We start from the raw sequence: 17322 nt of genomic DNA, 5'->3' as shown, positions 1-17322 counted from the left end.
CAGGTATCGAACTGGCTCTGCAGAGGCTGAGGGCAGCCTCGCAACCCAGCGCTCAACCGCTGCGCCACCAGGGGAGGCCCCTTGGTAGACTATTTTCTAAATACTGTGCCTGTCAAAGAAGCGTAAAGGGAAGTTAAAATTTCTCTTAGTCTTTTTAGGAGAAATATTGTATGATTCCTCTCATATGAAGTATATAATATAGTCAAAGTCATAGAAACATGAAGTAAAAAGGTCACTACCAAGAGGTTGGTAGAGGAGAGGTAATTAGTATTTAGTATGTACAGAATTTCACTGTTGCAAGATGAAAAAATTCTACAGATCTTCTGTACAGCTATGAATATCTATAACACTACAGAGCTATACACTTAAAGATAGTTAAGATGGCAACTTTAATGTTACATGTATTTTATCACAACACAAATATTCTTATAAAAATAAGATATAATGAAAATATTTAAAAATTATTTTGTTAAGTCTCTTTCCTGTGTCAGTCAAAACTCTCTCAATCTTTTGATCCATTGGGTGAAGAATTATATATATTGAGCATCGCCTGTGGCACAGTGGAATGAGTGCTGCACTGTGAAGCTGTCCCCAGCCTCTGCAACGTGGGTTTGATTTCCGGCCAGCCAGGGAGATACCCACATGGTACAGCAGACCTCTCCTGTCTCGCCCACTGCTCCCCTCAGCAGTGCTTTTGGTTTCTGCCTGTTCTGCTCCCTGCTCTGTCTCTGGTGAATTCTCTCACCGGCCCCTCTGTGCCTCTGGACTGTACCCCAGTTCTTTTTTTTTTAATGATTTATTTATTTTTTTATACAAGCACTGGGTATAGTCAGAAGCGTGGGAGGGTGAGAGAATTCACCAGAGCCAGAGTGGGGAACAGCACAGGCAGACTGACAAAATACACTGCTGAGGGGAGCAGCGGGTGCAGCAGGAGAGGTCTGCGCACCATGTGGGACCCTAACCGGCGGTTGGGGATGGAACCAGCGCTGCAGAGGCTGCAAGCAGCTTCATAGCCCAGCACTCAACCGCTACGCCACCAGGGGAGACCCTGTATAATAAAAATTATACAGGAGACCTTGTATAAATAAAAATAAAAATCTTAAAAAATTATATATATATTATATTAAACAGAATGTAGCTGGACACATGAGATTAGGAAGACTGTAGGAGGTGCAGGATTTAGGGGAGTAAAATGAGCTTATTTTTGTACATGTTAAATGTGAGAGGAATACTAGAACTCTAAGTGGAAATGTTGACTTGCCCGGGCAACTGAATTTAAGATCTGGGGTTCAGAGATGTCCAGTTTGGAGTATGTAGATGGTATTTAAAGTCATGGTGTTGGATGAAATGAATAAAGAACAGAATACAGGTAGAAAAGAGAAAGCGTCTAAGGACTGAGCCCTGCAGATGTTGCTATAATTTATCTTCATTAGAGCAGAACACTCCAACCTGTCAGAAAAAAGTGCTGAGCAAGCCTCCATGATCCTTAAAACTTAAAACAGAATAGGAAATCCTCTGGAGTGGAAATTACAAATATTCACTGGGTATCTAGGGAATTGGGGAAAAATGGAAAATAGAGAGACTTGGAGATATAAATAGAGAGCTTCCTGAACATTTTGTATCTGCAGCATGTGGAGTCGCTTGTTAATACGTATTTAAAATTCACCTTTAAGACAAATAAGAATTAGAACATAAAAGGCAATTTGGTAACTGTAGCAGAACCAATGTCGAAAGGTGTGACTGACGCCAATTCTGTGACTTCGACTGAGTGCCCCACAACTCACTTCTGACACTACTTAGAATTAATGCAAATCCCCCAGGTTAAGGACTAATTCTTCACTTGATGCCCCCACTTCAGATGCTAGTAATAAATGGGATCTCCGGGACATCTTTAATTCTGAACAACCAGTTACAAATTGAGGGATTCCATGAACCCTCAGGTTTAATAATTTGCTAGAATGATTCACAGAACTCAAAGTGCAGCACTTACAATTACAGTATTATTATAAACACTACCACTAGGAAACAACCAGAGAGACAAATGGTGCAAAGTCAAAGGGGTGACTGAGAATAAGAGTGACAGGTAACACAGAACTTCTTCGTTCTTTCTTCGCAGAATCTGAACGTGCCACCTTCCCTTCACATCAATGTATTCACAATCAGGAAACTCCACTGAGCTTCAGAGCAATAGTTAATTTTGTGTGTCAAGTTGAGTGTGCCGTGGGGTGTCCAATATTTTGTTAAGCATGTCTGGGTGTGTGCACGTGAAGTGTTTCTGGATGAGATTGACATTTGAGTTGATAGACTGAGTAAAGCAGGTTGCCCTCCAAAATGTCAGTAAGTTACAGCCAATCCACTGAAGGCCTGAATAGAATAAAAACCTGAGTAAGAAAGAATCCCTTCTCTCTGCCTGTCTTTGAGCTAAGACATTAATCTTCTCCTGCTGTTGGATTAGGGCTTGTACTGAAACTTTAGCTCCAGGGTCTCCAACTGGCTAACTGCAGAATTTGGACTTCTTAGATTCCATAATAACATGAGTTAACTCCTTATAGGATATCTGTCTAGGCAATCTTTCTCTATAAGGACAGAGATATCTATTTACAGAAAATAGGCAAAGGGCCTCCCTGGTGGCATAAGGGGTTAAGATGTAACCTATGAAGCTATCCAAAGCCGCTGCAGTATGAGTTTGATCCCCAACCAGGGAACTACCCACATGGCGCAGCAGACCTCTCCTGACTTGCCTGCTGCTCCCCTCAGCAGTGTATTTCAGTCAGCCTGCCTGTTTTGTTCCCTGCTCTGTCTCCGGTGAATTCTCTCACCCCCAACACCTCTGGCCAGTACCCCAGTTCTTGTATGCATAAATAACTCTTTTTAAAAAATAGGAAAAGATATACATATAGGAATAATTTCAGATATTTCATATTGTTTTTTTCCCTCTGAAGAACTAATTTGCTGAGTGCTTAGAATTTTTACTGGAGTTTCATTACTTGGGCATGATTGATTAAAGCATTGCTATATGACTTAACTCAATTTCCAATGCCCGCTCACTCCAGGAGGTCAGGTTGGTCCAAAGTTCCAACCTTCAAATCATATGGCTGGTCTTTCTGGTGATCAGCCCCTATGAAGCTAAGTAGGATCCCATTAAGAGTTGCCTCATTAGCATAATTAAACACTCTTATCATAGTCAATTCTAAGGCTTTCTGAGCTCTGTTTGAAACGGGACAAAATTCAGATAGAGTCTCCATTATAACACAGTGTGACCTATAGTATTTTCCAAAATGACTTTAATATTATCTCCCATTCCATATTCCTCTTATGCTCACCCCAGGGAGACATGGAGACTGTTCTCTCCCCTTACTGAAATGTGGGTAACTAACTATTGCTCTGAAACTCAGTGGAGTTTCCTGATTTGTGACTACATTGATGTGAAGGGAGGGTGGCACACTCAGATTCCATGGAGAACATAGAAGCTCTGTGTTATATGTCCTCCTTAACCCCAGCACCCCTTACTTTGACTACAGTGACAGGAATGCTAAGGACTTCTGACGGTGGGTCATAAAAGGCAATGCAATTTTTCCTTGTTTCTCTTAGACTCTTCTAGAAATCTAGACACTAGGCTATTTGAAAAGTCAGAGCTACATGGAGAAGCATATGCAGGTGTTCTAAATAACATGTATCGCTGAGGTTCCAATAGAGAGCAGCAGTCATCACTAGACATGAAAGTGAGGAAGATTTCAAGAGGATTCTGGCCCACGCTGCCATCTGACTGTGACAGAAACCCCCAGTGGAGAAGGGTATAGCTAAGTCTAGTGAGTACCTAGAATCATGAGCGGTAATAAGAAGAATAAATGATTGTTGCTGTTTTATACCAACAAATATGCAGTGGTTGGTTTTGCAGCAACAGGTAATTGCTATACAGGGATGATATCCTATGAATGAAACTTTGCTGCAGGATGCAGGAAATGTCCTGTTCATGTATCTTCTGAATAAAAATGGAAAGCATCCAAAAGAGTGAATGTATTTGGAGAACTGCAGGCCTGGACTCCATTCCTAGCAGAGGTCTCTCTGTAAGCTCTCCCATAAGCTCCCAAAGTCATTAAACCTTGAACAAGATCTGCCATCTTTTTGGCTTCTGGTTTATTTTTTGAACAACAGGGCTGATTTAGATGACTGGAGGGCCCTGCCCAACAAAATTTCTTGGTTTCTCGTTTGTTATATTTTAAACTTTCATAGTTATAATCCTCTTCCACAACAGATAGCAATGAAAGATTGGTTCATTTTGACATTTCATAACTGCGATTAGGGCAGGGGGGAAATGTCTCATCCATAGAATGATAAATCTTCATTATACATTTTCATGAAAAAAAGAGTAAATTCCCAGCAATAAAACTCCACGATTTGAGCAAATTGGTTTGAAATACTCTAAACCACTCAAGAAGCACATTTCACTTAGAAAATGTCAGCCCTTTTTAAAAATGTTCTGCTTTGGACAAATACCTGTCACTGATGATTTTTACCTCTATGTTTCTGAGCCTGAAAATGATTTAAACCAAGTCCTGTGGTTTCTAAACTTAGGCTTTCAAAGCAGACGCTAAATTTAGTTCCACATACTCCTCTAGTCCTTCTTTGTCACTGAAGCTGATACTAGCTGACAACACTCTTGTACCTGTTATTCCTCTGGGTATATTTTAAAGCAAGAGAGATTAGGAAATGATGAAGTGAGTGGAAGTAGGAGAATTTCTGTTCATTGCAGAAGTGATTTATGTTAGTTGTTAATAATATGAACTTTATTTTTATTTCTCTCATAAATGATAGGTATCTTATATATTTTGCATAACTTTACTTGATACTTTGTGTTTTTTTAAGATTTATTTACTTATGTATACAAGAACTGGGGTGCAGGCCAGAGGTGCAGAGTGGGGGGGTGAGAGGATCACCAGAGACAGAGTGGGGAGCAGAACAGGCAGGTATACTGAAATACACTGCTGAGGGGAGCAGCGGGCAAAACAGGAGAGGTCTGCTGCACCATGTGGGTAGCTCCTTGGGTAGGGATCAAACTCGGGCTGCAGTGGCTGCAGATTGTTTCATAGTGCTGTGCTTAACCCCTTGTGCCACCAGGGAGGATGCAATACTTTGTGTTTTTAATTCCAGTTTATGCTGTATTTCTATAGTTAGATGAACTCAATAATTTTTCTATCTGATGAAAAAAAAGGAGGAGGAATTTCTACTATGGGTGGATGAATATTCTTGAAACCACATATTATCTTGTTCAGGTGCACTGCTCTTGGCTAAGAGTTAAGAAGGGCATGCAGATGGGAGAAAGTGTGCATTTTAAAAACATTTCAAAGTATGTGAACATAAACACCTTCCCTTAACCTCCTCCCCTGTCAAATTCATCCCATGTAAATTCTAAATTATTTAATCATACCCACACCCCCTCCTGACCCCCAAGATGACCTGATCTATGACAATGGTGTTTCTGTAGGGGAGCAAAAACCTGTCACCTCAAGACAAAACTTTTTGGCAAAAGCTTGATTTCATGAAGCTCTAAAGGCTGGGTGCAGGATACTTTTGAGAAAGATATTAACATGAAAACTTCTTTCTGTAAGGCATGAAGGACTTAATCTCTTTATCCTTTGTCAATGGAAAAAGAAGAACCTAAATATGCATATCTTTGTCTACTGTGCCTCCTCTGTTAACTTCTCTAACTGACCTTCCCTTTTTCCCACCAAAGTTCTTCTGCCCCAGCTAAACTATTTCATATGTATGATCATGTCACTAAATTACTACATCATGTTGGATTTCTCTCATGTATGGAAGTGGAATACATTTTTTTAAGATTAGTTTATTTATGCATACAAGAACAGGGGTACAGCCCAGAGGTGTGTGGGGGACGGGGTGAGAGGATTCACCAGAGACAGAGTGGGGAACAGAACAGGCAGACTGACTGAAATACACTGCTGAGGGGAGCAGTGGGTGAGACAGGAGAGGTCTGCTGCACCATGTGGGTAGCTCCCCGGCCGTCCGGGAATCGAACTCGTGCTGCACTGGCTGCAGATAGCTTCATAGTGCTGTGCTTAACCCCTTGCACCACCAGGGAGGCCCCTCAAATGCAATACATGTTATTATTAAATTTCTTTTTGCTTTTTTCTCATCAATTTGTCTAATACTTGTTTGATTATTTGTCAGCCTAGAACACAGAGGAATCTGGGAGATGATTTCCTTTAGGCCCTGCAATTTGGGGAACTAGTCAGGATCCCTACTAAACAGGATGGAACTGTTTGTATCGCAGGGAATGAGAACTAGGACTTCTGAACATATTTGTGAGGAAGGTAAGGATTTTGATCAAGTGAAATTCCTGTTCTTTCTCTCTGCAGAAATCTAATGGGAAATAAGTGGTGAGAAATCTTTTCATTATTTCTCTCTCTAAATTTAAGATGGATAAAAGGGAGAAACTGTATGAACTAGTTTAGTGTGACTTGGGGATTTAAAAATCTTATCTTTTAATATTGCTTGCTTACTCCAAGAAGGTATTTATTTTCTGCATTTCCTATTTGTCCCTTAAGACTTTGTTTTTAAACCTCATTGCTTGGTCTTACTAATGTAGGAATTTTCTGTCCCTAACCTTTTGGGAAGTGAGATTTGGACACTGGTGAAGCTAACTTCTTGGGTTACTCTTGGCTAAGAATTTTGTCTCCAATATTGATTGAACCATTTATTTTCATTTCTCACACAGCCTTTACTCTTGCTCCCCAAAAGAAGGTATTTTCTTCTACTTTTACTTACATTTTTAGGAATTTTCTTTCTTAAATCTTCTTTTTTAAAGGATTTATTTATTTATTAATACAAGAACGGGGGTACAGGCCAGATGCGCAGAGGGTGAGAGGATTCACCAGAGACAGAGCGGGGAACAGGACAGGCTGACTGACGAAATACACTGCTGAGAGGAGCAGCAGGCGAGACAGGAGAGTTCTGCCTCGCCATGTGGGACCCTCGCTGGCCGGCCGGGATTGAACCAGTGCTGCAGAGGCTGTGGACAGCTTCACAGCACTGCGCTCAACAGCCTGAGCCACCAGGGGAGGCCCACTTAAATCTTTTTTGACAAGTAAAATCTGGCTACACTTTTTATTTGGTTTCCCTCTTGAAATTTTGTTTTCAATATTTCCTTCTGTGACATGTTTTGTTTGTCTTTTGTGCTGTTACTTTCAGGTTTGGCTATGAATCTGAACTTGTGGAGGGTTTTTTGTGATCATGTCATAGTTCTCATGTGTTGTTGAAAATTTCTAACTTGAGGTCTGGGAAAAGGTTTTCTGCCTTGCAGTACTGTTCCATTCTATGGTAGGAAATAGAGGTTCCAGGTTCTTGTCATTTCCCGTCCATGTTCTGTCTTTTGTTGTTATAAGAAAGAAAATCTTAATTTTCACTGAAGTAAAAGCTATTGCTAAGGAAATCTTGTAAGTCATAAACCTGTAGACTTTATAACCATATCTTTATTGCATAAAATTCAAATTATACTCCTTAGTGAAACATCAGTATCTCCACTTTAATTACAGGAGCTGTTCTAGTTTTTGGTTTTTGCACTATTGACTAAACTGGAGAAATAACTTCCACTCTTTCCCTATGCTGTTTTCCTTCATAACGAAAGATAATTTTGTCTATGTCTAGAAAAATTTTTGATTTTTCCTAGGTGGACTGTGCTCTAGTGTCTGTTGGCTAGGAATGCTGCTAAACCTCTGGTGATGCACAGGACAGCCACAGCACAGCAGATATTTATCTGGTCTTTAATGTCAATAGTGCTAAGGCTGAGAACCTCTGGTCTAAAACAACTAGTATTTCCTACTGCTTTAAATGTGAAGACAATACGAAATTGTTTCTACCTTAGTATCTATATAAACCCACTTTTATTTCTAATCACAAATTTTCTCAAAATAACAAAAATTAAAAACTGTGATACAAATTAGCAATTGCAACCAGACAAAGCTTTCAACAATGACCTAACACTGAATGACATAGCCTCAGACAAAGAACACTAAATGTGCAATTTGAACACTTCTTTGGATTGAGCAATATGTAGTGAATTTTTTTTGATACTTTGGAATTTAATTTTGTACTTTAAACATACGCAGTTACTATTACTTTATTCACTAAAAAATTCTATAGTAAGTATAACTTAACTAGAGCATAGATTTCTGTATGTTCTTAAAAATGATGCAAAAATAATACCAGTGGTGGGCCTCCCCGGTGGTGCAGTGGGTTGAGCGCAGCACTGTGAAGCTGTGCCAGCCTTTGCAGCATGGGTTCAATTCCCAGCCAGCCAGGGAGAAACCCACATGGCATGGCAGACCTCTCCTGCCTCACCCGCTGCTTCCCTCGGCAGTGTCTTCGGTCTGTCTGCCTGTTCTGCTCCCCGCTCTTTCTCTGGCGAATTCTCTCACCCTCCCATGCCTCTGACCTGTACCCCAGTTCTTGTATAAATAAATAAATAAATAAAATCTTTAAAAAAATAATACCAGTGGGGGAGAGGGGGAAATAATACCAGGGACACAATGTATAGTGGTATGTATGGAATCCCTAAGATAATTACAATATCTTTCATCACAAATCTTCATATTTTTATTATATGGTATTTCTATTTAAGAATCATACCTTTTTTCCTTCAGTAAATGAATCTATAATTTTATGAATCACCTGTCTAATTATAAAGGCTTTGGGAAAGAACAAATTTACTCAGTATTTCTCTTGACATTTGAGTGGTTTTTCAGCTTTTCTTTTTTTTTTTTTATAATATAAACACAGTGTTCTCTTACATCAGTTTTTATCTTCAATGACATATGAAAGATCCAAAATCAAATTGGCAGTCTCCACAGCTACTTGTAGGCCGCTAATCTTAGCAGCAAAACAGTCCAAGGTTAGGTTGTTGGTTGATCTCACAGCTTCATGTGGAAGGCAGGTTTGTGGCATAAAAGAATGGTGAGTACTCCTTAAGAAAGACCAGTTAAGCTCTTCCTGGCTATTGTATAGTCCACAGCCACATCTTGAAAGCAAGTCTTGCCAACTAACAGAGGGAGAATTTGCCTGAACTGACCAAAGGTGTCCATACTTCATATCAGTGAGAATATCACCTCCATCATGTTCCAAAGAACCAGCGAGAGATTCCAGTGCACTGCAAAATGCTTCAGCAATTAGTTGAAGTTCTATTTGAGTACATCCATTATCTTTGAGAATGTTCTCTGGCTCATTACAAATCTAAAGAGTAATAAAACCATTGAAAACACATACTGAGCAAATTAATATTATAAAAATGTTTCAGAAAAAATACAATACTTGATCAAACTCTTATTCATATCGCTATTATTTTTATTTATTTAGGGGTTTCTAAATGTATGAGTCAGCTGACCAGTTTATAGTCCCCTTAATCTTGTTGGTTATAGTAAAAATATATGCTACCAGTCACATTATCAGAATGAGTGAATCAGAATAAACCCCGTCATCAACTTATTTTATTTTATTTTTTTAAGCCTTTTTTTTTAAGATTTATTTTTATTTATTTATACAAGCACTGGGTACAGTGAGAAGTGCGGGAGGGTGAGAGAATTCACCAGAAGCAGAGCGGGGAGCAGAGCAGGCAGACTGACGAAACACACTGCTGAGGGGAGCAGCGGGCGGCAGGAGAGGTCTGCGCGCCATGTGGGACCCTCCTCCGGTGGCCGGGGAGCAGCCGGGGATCGAACCGGTGCTGCAGAGGCTGCGGGCAGCTTTGCAACCCAGCGCTCAACCGCTGTGCCACCGGGGAGGCCCATCAACTTATTTTAAATGACTGCCCAGTAGTACCTCCTTAATATACAAAGGACAGGATATAATGCATAAATCACAGGTTTTTGTACATATAAGAAGAAGCACCTGAAGACTATTGTCCCTAATGCAGTACTATTTATATTTGGCAGAATGTTTGAGATATGTTTTAAATGAGAGTACATTTTATTATTAAAACAAAGACCATTTAGGGACATGTTTCATTTTCACAGCAATGTTTAAAAATGAATAATTTGCTCTTTGAATTAATGAAAAGGTAATATGATCTTAAACTTTTTTTTTGGTTCCACAATTCTAAAAAGCTTATCCTACAAATTTCATGAGAAAAAGAAAAAGTAATATATTAGCAAACTATTAAGTGAATCATAGTTAAGAGATATAACTTCTTGAAACGTGACCACTTTAAGACACTTTAAGACATTTTTTACCTGGAAGATTTCAATCAGATGAGATAATCTCTACCTTTCTTTGCCCCACCATCTTTCACACTATATTGTTTCTTCAAAATCCTATGCAAGGCATCTTCCTCATCCAAAACACTTTCTAGTTTATTCTATCCCATTTACAGACTATGTCACTGTACACTCAGAATCAATACATGGGCACTAATTTTGTTTCCCATAATGTATATTCTAATAACATTTTACTGACTTATAATTAATATAAAAAGTATTGGTTTGGGCCTCCCCGGTGGCGCAGTGGTTGAGCGCTGGGTTGCGAAGCTGCCCGCAGCCAAGGCAGTGCCGGTTCTATCCCCGGCCACCAGGCGAGGGTCCCACATGGTGCACAGACCTCTCCTGCTGCGCCCGCTGCTCCCCTCAGCAGTGTATTTCGTCAGTCCGCCTGGTCTGCTCCCCCCTCTGGCTCTGGTGAATTTTCTCACCCTCCCGCGCTTCTGACTGTACCCTAGTACTTGTATAAATAAATAAATAAATCTTTTAAAAAAAAGTATTGGTTTGTGATATATAACACAATCATTTGATATTTATATACATACAGTGAAGGGATCATCACAATAAGTGTAGCTAACACACAGTTGTAAGTTTTTTTTCTTGTCATGAAAACTTTTAAGATTTACTCTCTTAGTAACTTTCAGATATGAAATACAAGTACTATTGGCTACAGGTCACACGTTGTAATCACATCCCCATGACTTATTTGTTTTTAAGTTTGTACCTTTTTTTTTTTTTAAAGATTTATTTATACAAGCACTGGGTACAGTCAGAAGTGCGGGAGGGTGAGAGGATTCACCACAGCCAGAGCGGGGAGCAGAACAGGCAGACTGATGAAATATACTGCTGAGGGGAGCAGCGGGTGCTGCAGGAGAGGTCTGTTGCACCATGTGGGACCCTTGCTGGCGGCCAGGAATCAAACCGGTGCTGCAGAGGCTGGGGGCAGCTTCGCAGCCCAGCACTCAACCTCTGCGCCACCAGGGGAGGCCCTACCTCCCACCCCTAGCTCTGGCATTCGCCAATTTCTTCTCTGTATTAGTGACTTTTTTTATGTTTGTTTTTGTTTTGTTTTAAAGATTCCAAGTGAGATAACATTATATTTATCTTTGTCTGACTTGCTTCAATTGTATAATTCCTTTGATGCCTACGTTGATGCCATATGTTGACACAAATGGCAAGATTTCCTTCTTGTTTGTGGCTGAATAATATTCCAGTTTGTGTGTGTGTGTGTGTGTGTGCGCATATGGTAGTTCACCCACGGCTATCACAAATGACAGATTCCCTTCTTTTCTTTTCTTTTTTTTTTTTTGTGGGACACTCGCTGGTGGCCAGGGAACGAACCGGTGCTGCAGAGGCTGCGGGCAGCCTCGCAGCCCAGTGCTCAACTGCTGCGCCACCAGGGGAGGCCCTCCCTTCCATTTTTAATACCAGTGTGTATATGTGTTTCACATTTTCTTTATTCATTCACCCATCAATGCACACAGGGTGAAGTTCCTGAAGACTATATCCCAAATGAAGTATTTATTTATACTGATAACTTTTCATGAATGGACTTTCTCATCAAACAGATTTTAAATTATCTGGGGGAGCAGCACAGGGCATTTTTATAAAAGTCACTTATATTCTCACCAATCCCAGTCATTCACTAGAAGCACCTCAGTATCTGTTGATAACACTCCTGTCTAACAAAAGAATCAACTGCAAGATTTTGGAAAACACATACCTTTTTATATCTATTTTCAAATAAAGAAGGTCAACATTTATGAAATAATCAATCAGAACTATAATGTACTAAATTCATCTAACAATTGTCATGAAATGGAATTTCCTAGACTAATCAAACACATTCTAACAGAATTAACATTTGTCATAAATGAATACCAGTTAAAATTATAATTGAATCCAACACTTGGAATGCTTAAGTAAATGAAATTATTTTCTTGATGATACGAAGGTATTAAAGTATTTTGTAGACTTGAAACTTTCATTGTGAACATCAATTATAATTTTACCACAGCAGTTTATCTCTGAGAACTATCATTAACAGGATGTTCATTTCAACATGCAATGAAATTAGATAATAGTCTAAGAATGTGATCATTTATAAAAAGGTTAGATAATTTATAATAATCATTCTGATAAAGATATTATTCTGTACTTAGATAAGTTATTTTTCTAAAATGCTTTCAAGTTAGACTACTGAAAAAATGAGCATTAAAGTCTCCAGGGTATTATGATTTGGAATATTATCTCATAAAACAAATGTTTCTGAGAACTCAGATAATCTGAGTACTATCTACCCTACCTTGTATCTGATATATGCAGCCAAATGAGTTTCAGTACAGCCACCTCCCAACAAAACGCACGGTTCCTTGATTGTTAACTGCAAAACATGCAGTGCTGTTTGGCATGTGCGCTAAAAAAAGAAATAAATCAGAATCAGACACTCACATCAGATGCATAAAGAAATAAAACCATGTCCTATCCTAAGGCAACTTAGATAACGAATTCAAAGAGCCTGATTTTAATGGCAAAGGAACAAAACCTGTGTTGCCAATGTTGTAATGTGATGAATACATTTTGGATATTAAAGATTAGAGATTGAACAAAAGTATTTTAACCAGATGTTTGTTTCTGTGAACCTAATTAATATTTTCTTTCATATACATTTGGCTCTTCAACTTAAGATTTATAAACGGGTGAACTCCAAATATCTGGGTCAACGATATTTGCCAGTGATTTTACTAAAAAATTTGTTTAAAAAATTAGTTGTTTAAATGCTATAGGATTTCAAAGTTGCTATGAAAATGATAACATAGCAACACTTGCTTATTAGTAGAAAAAAAGTGAAACCTTAATATTCTCCAAGATAATTTCCTTGAATATACATGAATTTTTAAGCCTATGACCTATACCATATGTTATTACGTCCCTTATATAATGTTGCATGTGTTATTGCTGGTCGAGAACAACAGACTCTATTGAGGTAGATGGTGGGTATAATTAAATAACTTATCTTCTTAGTGAATTATTCATACACATCAGCATTAAAGAATACACAATTCGATTTCTCAAGGAGTGTTAACATCATGGACCTCCAGATTGTTTGTAAATAAGTAGAAATAATAAATGGCACACATGCCAAGTCTACTGTAGTCATAGACAATTAAATGAACTTATGCTTTTAATTTTCATTTTTGTTGTTTGTGCTTTTGATACCATGTAGAGATATGAAGTGACTATTTAATCATTGTGACTATTTAATCATTGTCTCAGCCAATATATATAGAATTCAAAGTTCATTACCTACCTTCAGCTCATCACAGACAGTATCATTTCTGTTGCAGAGAAGCAAACTGCAGACAGTTGCTTCATTAGGAAGAAGATGAAAAAAATGTTTGGAGCCAAATTTTTCAGAGCGCAAATCTTTCACACTTCCATAGCTACTAGGAGAGATTGAGTCCAGGGAACCAATAGGCTGTGTTCCTATTTTTTAGTTTAAAAAACAAAAAATGATGAGTAAAAGTGGTGCATGCAATCATTTAAAATTATAATATTTTTTCCTAGTCAATATAAAAAAGTTTCAGAAGCATACAAAATTATGAAATATAGGATTAAAAAATAAGGTACATCTTAAGCCTATAAGCAGTATTCTAGTAAATAAAATAAAACAGAGGTTCTTTTGGCTAACAGACTTCTTTGAACATCTGTTAGAAGCTATTTTATACTCTTCAGAAAAAAGCAAACAAAATTTTGCTTACATTCTCCAGGAGACTAGGAACCCTGTAAGTCTTTTCAGGGATCAGAGATTCAGTTAACCCCACTAATATGGAATAAAGGTGCTGTGAAGAGGGTATTTTTTTAAGGCATTATTTTATCTTCAACATAACACATGCAAATGAAGCTATCCAAGTAGCTGTGTAGTTGATTTGGGGGGATTCTCTACTCAGGGAACATACAGAATTTTTTTCCTATCAACTGTTTTTATGTTAAAAGTTATTTAAACTGTGCCTAAATATAATGTGCCATTCATTTTATAATATTTCACTGTTATTCTTTTGCTATCTTAATTATTTTTGCTCTCCCTCTTGCATAGGTAAAATAGGAAAATTTCCAAAACACAAATTAGTAAAAATATGAGAAAATGAGAAGTTAGGAAGACTTGAAAATTTCCCAAATCTCTGTTGAAAGGTTATTTATGGAAAGAAACTATTACACCAAACTTCTATAACAATGCTACTTTGAAGTCTTAAGACTAAAACTAACTCTTGAGTAATGCAGCCCTTTATACCAGATTCCTAACTAACATTTAAAGACAGTTTCTTTCAAACTGATTGGATTAAAACATTAACATCTAAAAATACTTCCAGCTTAAAAAAAAAAATGTGTAAGAGTCTTGAAAATAACTACCGAACAATTTTACTTTTTTGACTTCTGAAGCCTCCAAAAATAAGGAATACTGGAGTGATTTGCATTTTAAGGGGGGTAAGGCTTAAATCTTTCATAATCTTGTGATGAAAAAAAACATCTATATTGAGATTTGGCTTTGATGCTTTTTAGTCATTGAATGTTGAGCAAGTCACCCACGTCATTTTTCACTTTTCTGGGTGGATTTCCCATACGAGAGTAAAATGGGGATAATAATGTCTACTTTACAAATAAATCAAACCAAATTGAATGTGAAAATTGCTCTGTAAACCAGGATAACGTTCAGATACACCAGTGGCCCATACATAGTAATAGACTCACTACTTAACCTCTATCAATAAAGAGGAATTTTTTTGAATGGGGAGAAAGTAATGTTAACTTAGATACACCAGGGAAGATGGATTATGTCCCAAACTTGCTTCACAGTGTTTATTTAGCCATAGGCTTGGTAAAGTATTGCTTCCATTCCCTCACTCTCCCAACTCCTTTTATCTCAAAGGTCTCTACTCCCAAGATCTAAAATTAAAGATCTGGCTATCCTACATTTTAGTTAGAGATAAATAAGAACTGTGAACTGGCATGGAAACCCAGTTCCCATTTATAATGTTTTCTATGGGCAAATGCTTTTAAAAGTTGGCTAACCAATATCCCTAAGCTGGAAATCACCTGATTTATGAAAAGCCAGTAAATATTTAAGAATGAGTCTGATCCACACCAACAACGAATTCCACATAACTATTTCCATTATTTCATAATTTTCATTTTATGTATTCAACACTTAGCATTCATGATATTCCTTTTTTGTGATTTATAACTATATAGTGAATGGTAACAATGGTTTAATAACTTAAAAATTGAAGGTTATCAGAATGAAAAAATCATCTTTCTGATAGGCTGTCAATGCAGTTTATTGAACAGTGACTCATCAGAATTCTTCACCTTGTCATTTTTCATTGGCTGTGACAGATTATCAACCTTATACTTGCAAAGTTAGTAAAATACAGTGAATTTCTTGGCTATTATAATTCTGTATGTTACTAAATATATAGTCAATTCAGCAAGCATTTGAGAATACCTACTGTGGATCAGACTGGTTTTTAAATGCTGAAAATCAAAGATGAATTTAGAGCTAGAGCACACCCACATATCTAATTAGAAACCACTATTTAGGCAGAAGTACAATTGTTTGTTGGAATTATATAAAAGTGAAGAGGGGATATTGTATCTGCAAAATTACTTTCTCAACATAATGTGATTGAAGAGTTTTAAAACTAAGCAGAATTTTGTTTGAAGTATGAAAAACTTTGTATGACTACGCAGATGTTACATTTCTCCATTATAAAGTATTTGCAGGTTAACAGTTTTAGACTATGACAGGTACCATAGTACATTTTGGTGCTTAAAAAAAATTGAAAATAGCTCCAATCACTGTTTTTGATAAGTGAATAATAATACAGCATCTTTTTCAGAAACAACTTTTTGCTGCTAAATATAATATTCAAACTTGGGGAGAGGTTGGCACCTTCTAAAATTTTTCAAGATGTTAACAGTGACAAACACTAAGAAAAGAGCTGCTCAAGGAAAATGTCATTTAAGTGTAAGGGGCAAAAACCAAGAATGCTTTTTACCTGTTGCTTTACTCAGGGGTTCCATAAGAGCCAGTCCAACTCTGTCTATGGCAATTATATGATGCACACTAAGAAACTGTTTCAAAGATGGGTGTATCACTTTTTGGCACAGGACAAGATCTACATGATCATTCACTAGTTGCCTTCCTAGATTAAGCAATTGTTCCAGTACAGCATTTTCAAGAGAAACCCCATAACTGACCAACACGGTTCCTTCTGCAGTATCAGAAAGGTCACCAGATAAAGATGAACAAAAGAGGGCCACTTTGAAGGAATCTGATTTTTTGATAGGTAATATCTTCATCATTTGAATTTCTGATATTTCAATAAGTATTCCAGGTAATACAGTAGAATCTATAACTCTTTGACCTTTTAAAGGAATAATGATACTCTTTCCTAAAATAATGTGATCTTTAGCATTTTCTGGAATTGTAAGCAAAAAGGCTTTCAGAATCAAAGCACTAACGTGGTCTACTTCCTTTTGGATGAGCATACAGGCTGGTTTACTTGTTAATATACTACGCACCAAGCAAAGGAGCAGGTGAGTACTACTAAAGTCAACTGAGATTCGACAACAACAGACCTCAGACTTGAGATAGCTGGTACAGAGGCTCAAAAGATGCTTATTTAATTTGATGACAGTGGTGGGTGTCAAGTCTATTCTCTGAACATTTTCAATTAGGTTGCAGCAAAGAATGGCTGTGAATAAGCCACAATCACTGAAGCATGACACATGATTTTGCAGGGAAGTTGTCAAGATCTTTAAAATAGGATGGGTGACGGAAAGATTAGAGAGCAGAGCTGATGACTGTGAAGTTGTGCATACAGAGCCGCCTAAGCCATTGTGGAGCTGCTTCAGCCGACCTGTGGGGCCATAGCACGATGTTACAATTCCTTTAAAGACAGAAAGTGTGGTCCTGAATCTCTCACTTGCCAGTGGTTCACTTTCACACAGCGATGGCTTTTTAGCTTCTAAACGAGACATCTTACTTGATGTAGTA

At 37.8% G+C, this 17322-nt stretch overlaps 1 protein-coding gene across 1 annotated transcript; it reads right to left on the bottom strand.

The window, feature by feature from the left end:
• Positions 1–1521: 1521 nt before the first annotated feature.
• Positions 1522–17306, bottom strand: MKKS (MKKS centrosomal shuttling protein). Its single transcript, XM_054696331.1, has 4 exons — positions 16322–17306; positions 13576–13751; positions 12571–12681; positions 1522–9246 (listed from the first exon to the last, which is right to left on the bottom strand). Exons 1-4 carry the CDS (start codon positions 17304–17306, stop codon positions 8809–8811), a joined length of 1710 nt encoding a protein of 569 aa, XP_054552306.1. The 3' UTR covers positions 1522–8808.
• Positions 17307–17322: the final 16 nt, after the last annotated feature.

The sequence above is a fragment of the Talpa occidentalis genome, unplaced genomic scaffold (assembly GCF_014898055.3).
Source record: "Talpa occidentalis isolate TD23 unplaced genomic scaffold, MPIMG_talOcc4v2.1 talOcc4.10, whole genome shotgun sequence".
In the NCBI taxonomy this organism is placed as follows: Eukaryota; Metazoa; Chordata; class Mammalia; order Eulipotyphla; family Talpidae; genus Talpa; species Talpa occidentalis.
This window is presented reverse-complemented; position numbering and strand designations above follow the sequence as displayed.